At 48.7% G+C, this 9,268-nt stretch overlaps 1 protein-coding gene across 1 annotated transcript; it reads right to left on the reverse strand.

Moving 5' to 3' along the window:
• Positions 1-3,607: 3,607 nt before the first annotated feature.
• LOC103216276 (X-ray repair cross-complementing protein 6-like) lies at positions 3,608-6,459 on the reverse strand. Its single transcript, XM_038008865.2, is given in 5 exon segments — positions 3,608-3,937; positions 3,939-4,115; positions 4,448-4,897; positions 5,227-5,793; positions 6,259-6,459. Coding segments are annotated over 5 exon segments (1,725 nt in total).
• Positions 6,460-9,268: the final 2,809 nt, after the last annotated feature.

Consider the following 9,268-nt stretch of genomic DNA (forward strand, 5'->3'; position numbering starts at 1 on the left):
GAAAATATACAGACATGCTTGTTTCCGCAGTGGAGCATGGCTGGAAGGAGAAACAAGAAACCGACTAATGGCCTCTGGGGATGACGTGGGGCTTGGGGAGTGGCTGGTATTTATTCTAAAAGACCTCTGGAATCTTTCGAATTCTATGGCATGAGTCCGTGTTACCTCTAAAAGAAGGAAGAGACATTGTAAGATGCATTTTAGAAAGAGTGCTGAGAAAAAAAAATGGAGAAAATAGAAGACTTTGGATTAGTTTTAAAAGGCTAGGGTGGCGGGGGTGGTGGCTGTAGATTTCAGGCCAGGCCATCGCTCTGCCTGCTGCCCCTCAGTTTGGGCTGAATCCCCCACCAGGCCCCTACCGCGGGGACCCCCCGAGCGCTGCTCTTGTCCTGGCTCACACCTTTCCTACTCTGGTTCAGCGAGGGTTCAGAGCCCAGTGGGGACCCCTGGAAGGTGAGATGTGGGCTGGGCTGGGGCCAGGGACAGGGCCAGGCCTGCCGGAGCCCCTTGCAGCTCGGCCCGACCACCCAGTTTTCCAGGAAGCCCGAGGGGAGGCTTGGCTGGCTCAGAGCAGGGACCTGTGTGCGCCAATGGTGGGGCTGGGGGCCAAATGAGGCCCCTCTGAGCGCCCACACTCTGAGGAGGACCACAGCAAGTGGAGGGAGGGTGGCTAGAAAAGAGATACACAGGGAGGGAGGCCCAGGCAGCCCTGTGCCTCAGTTTCCCCATGGGCCAAGTGTCTCACTGACTGCGTGGCCCTTGTGGACGCAGGGGATGCCCAAGATGATTTGGCACCAGGGAACTATGGCTTCATTGGGTTCTAGCCTTGGATGCTAAGCCAGGTAGGACAAGGGGGGGGCAAGTCCCGCCCCCACTTCTGGAGCCCTGAAGTAATGACTAACCAGCTTTAGGCTTTAAGGCTGCAGCCTCCCACCAGAACACAGCCAGGAGAACGTCAGGTCCTCTCTCCTAAGATCTCTATCCCGTCCACTCCCTCTTCCTCCCACTGTGCTCTGATGGGGACCCTGTGGGCACAGGGACGTGGCACCCCCAAGGCATTGAGGGCTCTGGGCCCCTCTTGGTTTAGAGACAGGTTCTTGCTCTGTCACCCAGGCTGGAGTGCAGTGGCAGGATCATAGCTCACTGCAGCCTCAAACTCCTGGGCTCAAGTGATTCCTCCACCTTATCACGTTCTGCCTCTGGGTAGGACTTTGGACTGTCCCTCTCAGTGATGCTTTCCCAGCCAGGTGACATCCTCACTGCTTGGTCAGGGGTCAGTCATGAGCACGAGGCCTGAGAGGGAAGCTGAGGGTACCATCCCCACTGACTATGATGGTCAGAGGTCGGAGACTCTGGGTAGGACTTTGGACTGTCCCTCTCAGTGATGCTTTCCCAGCCAGGTGACATCCTCACTGCTTGGTCAGGGCTCAGTTGTGAGCACGAGGCCTAAAAGGGAAGCTGAGAGTACCACTCCCACTGACTATGATGGTCAGAGGTTGGAGACACTGTGGAACTCAGGAAGAGGACACAAACACTTCTACCAGAAGAAGGGTCCTCAGTCTATCCACACAGCCACCAGGGTGCCACAAGAACCGACCTCGTCCCCACAAAGAGAGGGCCTGGGACTGGGGAGGTTCCGCACATCAGTTCCAGTATCTCCACCTCCTCCCACTGTGAGGGAGCTGGATCAGGAACCACTGCTGGTGAATGCGGAGGAGAAGCAGCAGAGACTTCTCCCCCATGGATGAGTGTGCCAGGGCTGCAGTGACAAAGTACAACACACGGATGCAACTTACACAACAGAAATTGATTCTCTCACATTCAGGGGGCTGGAAGCCTGAGACCAAGCTGTTGGCGGGGCTGTGCTGCCTCTGAGGCACTAAGGAAAAATCTGTTCCAAGCCACACTCCTGGCTTCTGGTAGTTCCTGGGTAGTGGAGGCACTGCTCCCATCTTCACGTGGTGCTCTCCCCATGTGCACACCTATCTCCAAATTCCCCCTTTTCAGAAGACACCAGTCATGCTGGATGAGGGGCCCACTCTACTCCAGTATGATCTCATCTTAATCACTTACGTCTACAACAACCGTGTTTCCGAAGGTCATTCTGAGGTATTGGGGTTAGGACTTACATCTATAAATTTTGGGGAGACACAAACCCACAACAGACCCCATGTTTGGAAAGTAGTTTCAGTGTCCCTAGCCAAGCAGGAAGATCTGAATCATGCTGGCTGCTCATGGATGCTCCTTGGTGATAGATTCTTTCCTTGTAGATGTCTGTCTCCTGGAGGGTCCCCAGACCCTTCTAGTACCTGGAAGAGGTAGGGATGAGGGAGCCCCTCAGAACCCCAGCTGGACCAAAGTCCCCAAGCAGGACTTAGATAAGAGGACTTAATGTGTCAAGGCAATGGCAGTGGGGAAGTTAGCCCACAGCCAAGAATCCATGTGACCTAAACCCAAATAGAGAAAAAAGTAAAAAGGAGGAAGGAAGGTTGGAGATTGGGGGTGAGGTGTGGACAAAAAAGGACAGTTGTGCCCTGGCACACTCTGCAAAGGAAGTCCTGTGGGCTGCAGAAAATATTTTTGCACCCACACTAGTTAAATAGATTGGGGCTTCCCAAAGTGGATTCTGTGGAGTACCAGTTCTATGATAGATTAAATAGGTATTACGTGAAGAAAGGGTTCCATAGCAAAATAAGTATGGGAAGCAATGCTAAACTGGATTTTAATTTCGACAGCAAAACTTTCAGAACCTTTAATATGTTAATATGGACTGTGCCTCTTCAAGAAGAGTGAATAGTAATTGGCATTCATCCACGTGATTGGATCACAGAACCTTTTTTCTCAGGAGCATCTGGCAGGGTGCATTTGAGAAATGTTGAACCGGATGATGGATGAGCCCATTGTGAACAAAACCACAGAGCTGGTGGATGCTATAGATGATATGGCATAATATGAATATTAGATAATATTAGAAATTCCCAATTGGCATTATCACCATATGTTCCACCTTCCCTAGATCTTCCATCAGTTGCTATCATTGGATTCCCTTGGTTTGAGAAACATTTCTTGACGTTTATACTATTTCTTGGGAATAACTGATAAAATCATCAACCTCGATGACACAAGTTAGCAAAGTCATTCTACGTAAAGCCACAAGCCTAGCACCAGCTATAGACATATATCCCACTTTCCCAACCCAGTCCTCCCTAGCAGGCTCCCACCTACTCATCCAAGGTGTTGTAGGCCCCCAGAAACCTGCTTAAACCAACATGGAGCAAAAACCATCATTACAGGACCCTAAAAAAGCCTCCCAGCTGCCTGTGATAAGGCATACTGAACAGACAAAAGGCCTGAGGCTCATTTTCTTTTCACTTTTTTTTTTAATAGTACAAACTTAGGGCTCCTTATTCAGGCTGTAAAGTAAGGACAGCAAAGTGGGAGGGCTACAACATCACCATGCCAACAGAAAGTCTCAAAAACTTGAAGTCCCTCGACTTCTGTTGGGCAAACTCTTCCTAGCTCAGAAGAAACACATTTTAACTGGCTGAAAACAAGGCCAGGCAGCCTGGGCACGGTGTGGAAGGGCGGCTGCACGCATGGCCTCTGGTCAGTCCTGGAAGTGCCTGGTGAGGGCTTCCAGCAGCTCCCGCTTCTTTAGCGCGCTCTTTAGCCCGTCCACCTGACAGGCCTCTTTCAGCATGGGCACAGTGAACTTGCCCAGCGTGCCCTTGCTGATGTGGGTCTTCAGTTCCTCTTCTCAATACTCCACCTTGGGCCTTTTGCTTCCAGAACCTTCGTTATCGTGCTTTCTCTTGGTAACTTTCCCTTCAGGATTATATTCTGGTGGGTAAGCAAGCTCCTTAAACTCATCCACCAGGGATCCCGGTCTTTTATTCATTGCTTCAACCTTGGGCAATGTCAGGTCCACTGCTTGCTCCACCTGCTTGCTCCGCCTCCATCAAATCCAAGGCCAAGGCCTCCAGGTTCCTGAAGTACTGCTGCAGCATGGGATTCTCAAAGCTGTCACGTCTGTATGTGAAGCGGAGATTCTGAATGATAACCTTCATCTTGTCCATCTGCTCTGGAGTTGCCATGACCTTTTCAGTAAAGGGCATCTTCACCGGGCACAGTGGCTCACGCCTGTCATCCCAGCACTTTGGGAGGCCGAGGCGGGCAGATCACCTGAGGTCAGGAGTTCAAGACCAGCCTGGCCAACATAGTGAAACCCTGTCTACTAAAAACACAAAAAAATAGCTGGGCATGGTGGCAGGCATCTGTAATCCCAGATACTCGGGAGGTTGAGGCAGGAGTATCGCTTGAACCCGGGAGGCAGAGGTTGCAGTGAGCTGAGACCACACCATTGCACTCCAGCCTGGGTGACAAGAGTGAAACTCCGTCTCAAAAATAAACAAACAAACAAACAAGTAAATAAATAAATAAAGGGCACGTTCATTTTATCATCAGCAAAGGTTAGAAAGACCAGCTGGAAGCCTGGAGGAGTCACCTGAATTTTCTGGTCATCCAAATCCTCTTCCTGTGGCACCAAAGCCACAAAATAAGGGGGAATGTTCCTGCAGGGTATGTGTCTGCACAATGCTGTGACCTCCTTCTCCAGACACGTGATGAGCAGAGTGCTGAACAGGGTTGAGCTCCCAATCAGCAGCGACTCCTCAGGGTACACGAACAGGGAGGGCCTCAGGTAATGGTGCTTCTTCAGCATTACCAACGGCTTGAAACCCATGAGCATCAAACCTGGATCATCAAACCATTTTAGCTCTTCTGTTTCCTCTTTTTCCAGTATAATCTGATGACTTCCATAGATCTGAGACCTCTTGGTATCGCTAAGCAGAAGGAAACTGCATGTTTTTGTGTTAAATGTCCAGGTCTTGGTTTGTTTCTTTTTTTCTTTTCTTTTTCTTTTTTTTTTTTTCTTTTTTTTGAGATAGTCACCCAGGCTGGAGTGCAGTGCCCAATCTCGGCTTACCGCAACCCCCGCGTCCTGGATTCAAGCGATTCTCCTGCCTCAGCCTCCCAAGTAGCTGGGATTATAGGCATGCACCACCACGACTGGCTAATTTTGTATTCTTTTAGTAAAGACGGGGTTTCTCCATGTTGGTCAGGCTGGTCTCGAACTCCCAACCTCAGGTGATCCACCCGCCTCAGCCTCCCAAAGTGCTGGGATTACAGGCGTGAGCCAACGCACCCAGCCAGGGTTTTGGTTTTCACTGGTTCATTTGTTTCCTGATAAAACTTTATTGCAGAAGACTTGAGAGCCTTCTGGAGCAGATTACAAATGCCCACAGAGATCACTATGTCTTTGTTGAGCTTCAGCTTTAACCTGCTGAGTGCTTGCTTCCTGGTCTCCTTGGCAAGAACCTTCCGCAACAGGTCTTCTAGCTTGCTGGATTCCTCAAAGTGAACCCTGAGGTCCTCATCCTTGGCTATGTTGATGGTATCTCTGTAGAACCAGGATATGTCAAAGCCCCCAGGTTTCTTCAGGTGCGTCAAGTCAAGGAAGATGCCTGTATCTCGGAGATCACCGGCTTCAGTCCTGGCCCAGCTGGTTTTAGAACTGTCATTGCCATGGGGGTTTTCTTCACTGGTGAACAGCATGATCCTCGTATGACTCATCTCGAACTGGAAATCACTAAAGCGGCTGGCACAGACCCACAGCACTTCACTGAGTGAGTAGTCAGATCTGTGGCCCATCAGGTCTTGGAAACATTTTTGTCTCTGCTGCCCCTTAAACTGGTCAAGCTCTAGAATTTGTTTTGCACTTGGATTATCCAACTCCTGTAAGATGTAAATATTTTTAAAATTCACTGAATTTTTGTCTTTCTTGGTACCATAGAACACCCCTGCCAAGAGATCTCGATCACTGCTTATGATCTCACTGTTTATGATCTCACTGCTTATGATCTCATGCTTATGATCTCACTGCTTGTCATCTCACTGTTTATCATCTCACTGCTTATCATCTCACTGTTTATCATCTCACTGCTTATGATCTCACTGTTTATCATCTCACTGTTTATCATCTCACTGTTTATCATCTCACTGCTTATCATCTCACTGCTTATGATCTCACTGCTTATGATCTCATTGTTTATGATCTCACTGCTTATCATCTCACTGCTTATCATCTCACTGCTTATCATCTCACTGTTTAGGATCTCACTGTTTACGATCTCACTGCTTATGATCTGTTTATGATCTTACTGCTTCTTTCTTACTGCTTATAATCTTACTGATGTACACACTTTGGATACACTGGATGCTCATGTCAAAAGGAGTCAAATCTTCACTCTGAGATTCAAATATAGCCCTGGAGGCATCAACCAAAAAAATCAAACTATGTCTTCCTGAATATTTATGGTCTCTACTTGCTTCAAGGTTCTCTTCTTGTTCTTCTGCTTCTTCATTGCCCTCGGTTTTGTAATACGACTCCCACCCTGACATGTTGGCTACTGTTCACTTTGGTGCAGGGAAGTGACCAACTTGGACAGAAGACAAGAATCTCTTTTCACTTTTAACCAAAAATAGTTCATGCATTTGAGTTCCCTGCCCTCCACCCTCCCCCCCAAAAAAAACCTGGGGACAGGTAGTTTATTTGGGTGGTGATCCTAGGAAGCCCAAATGAAGAAGTAGGGAAAGTGAGACCGAGAAATAAGAAAAGTCAATAATGGGTACATTAATGAGCAGGGCTCTTGTGGCAGTTGAGGTTTAGTCTTACCGGGGAACCTCTGGGAATTCATGTGGAACATGCCTTGGAATTGTGCCACCAGAGGATGGGGTGGCTGGAGCATTTGGCTACCCACTCACCTCCCCCGTCGGCTGAAGGCTGCCCCCTGAACTGCGTTGAATAGTGTGCCCCCAAAAGTCATGTTCTTTCTGGAACCTCAGAATATGACTTTATTTGGAAATAAAGTTGTTGCAGATGTAATTAATAAGATGAAGTCAGGCTGGGCACAGTGGCTCATGCCTGTAATCGCAGCACTTTGAAAGGCTGAGGTAGGAGGATCACTTGAGATCAGGAGTTCCAGACCAGCCTGGCCAATATGGCAAAACCTCATCTCTACTAAAAATACAAAAACTAGCCAGGCATGGTGGCAGGGCCCGTAATCACAGCTACTTGGGAGGCTGAGGTTGGAGAATCGCTTGAACCCGGGAGGTAGAGGCTGCAGTGAGCCGAGATGTGCCACTGCACTCCAGCATGGGCAACACAGCCGAGACTCCATCTCAAAAGAAAAAAAAAAAAAAAGCTGAGGTCAGCCTGGAGTAGAGCCAGCCATTAATCCTATAAGACTTGTATCCTTGAGAAGAGAAGAGACACAAGAACAGGGACATACAGCAGGAAGGCAGCCATGTGAAGACGGGGGCAGGACTGGAGTGATGCTGCCACCTGCCAAGGTGTGCCAGGGACTTTCAGCAACCCCCAAGAGCCAGGAAGAGGCGAGGCAGGACCCTCCCCTAGAGCCTTCAGAGAAAGTGTGGCCTTGCTGGTATCAACCACCAAAGTATCAACCTTGCCTTCAGACTCTAGCCTCCAGAACTGTCAGAGAATAAATCTCTGTTGTTTTAAGTCAACCCGTTTATGGAACACTGTCATAGCAGCTCTCTGACTCTAATGCATACCCAAAGGTGCTAAGTCCCCCACAGCTCCCCAGGTGCCCAAGAAAGCCTTCAGGCAGAGAAGCAGAGATGCAGGCACTTGAGGCGGGATGCTGCAGTGAGCTCAGATGTGGACCAAGAAGATACAGTGTGGGACATCAGCAGCATCTGCCACTATAAGTATTCCCATAAGAGGCAGTACATCAAGGCTAAGCTCATGTGCTTGGAAGTCAGGTTCGAATCTGTTCTACTACAAGTTTCAAGACCTTGGGCAAGTTACATGACCTCTCCGAGACTCAGTTTTCCTTATCTGTAAAATGGGTATGAAATCATACTTCACAGAAATGTGAGTACAAATTAGTTCAAGTCTATAAACTACCTGGCATGGTGCCAGGCACATGGCATCATTCAATAAACATAACCTGTTATTAAATATTATTAATAACTAATTAATAATGGTACTATTGGTCGGGCTCAGTGGCTCATGCCTGTAATCCCAGTACTTTGGGAGGTTGTCATCTGAGGTCGGGAGTTCGAGACCAGCCTGACCAACGTGGAGAAACCCCATCTCTATGAAAAATAAAAAATTAGCCGGGTGTGGTGGTACATGCATGTAATCCCAGCTACTTGGGAGGCTGAGGCAGGAGAATCGCGTGAACCTGGGAGGTGGAGATTGCAGTGAGCCGAGATCACGCCATGGTACTCCAGCCTGGGTAACAAGAGCGAAACTCCATCTATAATAATAATAATAATAATAATAATAAAAGTGTTATTAAATCTTTAGTGCAGCCTTTCGAATCAAATAGACTTGAATTTAAATTTCAGCTTTGTAGATGAAAAACCTTGGGCAAGTTACTTGAGTTTCGATTTGTCCATGAAGATTATAACAATATGTGTGAAGCCGGCCAGGCACAGTGGCTCATGTCTGTAATCTCAGCACTTTGGGAGGTCGAGGTTGCTGGATCGCTTGAGCCCAGAGTTCGAGACCAGCCTGGGCAGCATGGCGAAATCATCTCTCTATTAAAAAGAAAAAATAAAAGTGTAAAGACCTTGCTGGTTGTAACTTTTCTCCACAGTTCTAGAAGGCATAAAAGGATTGTCCTGGTGGTGTCTTTCGATGCTTCCCCTCAAGCAGTGCTGTGAGGTTCCAAGTGGACATTTCTGAAATCTATGAACTCTCCCTGTACCCATGGTAGAGCAGATATGCCCTTCTCTTGACCTTGTTTGCTGGTGCTAATGCTTCACCCATCGTCCCCTGGAACTTTGTCCCTAGCGCCTGCTCACCACTACCACCGCCCCCATCACACTGCATCTGACTTGTGCTAATAAAGCCCAAATCCCCAAAGTGACACGTAGAGTCTGGACTGTGCCCCGGCTGGCTGCCTGGTGGGCATTCCTTTGAGTGAGAAAAGGAAGCTCCGATGCCTGCCGCCTCCTCTTGCCTTTGCGTCTGAGCTGGAAACATGGCCTCTGCCTGCGGAAACGTTGGCAGTAGCTCTATGGAAAGGGGCTGGGGACTGTGCCCGCGGACCAGATAGGCCTGCCCTTCTTTGGCTTCTCCTTGGTACGCAGACAACGAAGTGGCCAAGCAGGTGTGGCCTGGCTTGACATTAGCTGTGACAGTTTTCTACTCTCACTCTGAACTAGCAGTCACTTG

This window comes from Chlorocebus sabaeus, chromosome 9 (genome assembly GCF_047675955.1).
Source record: "Chlorocebus sabaeus isolate Y175 chromosome 9, mChlSab1.0.hap1, whole genome shotgun sequence".
Classification (NCBI taxonomy): domain Eukaryota; kingdom Metazoa; phylum Chordata; class Mammalia; order Primates; family Cercopithecidae; genus Chlorocebus; species Chlorocebus sabaeus.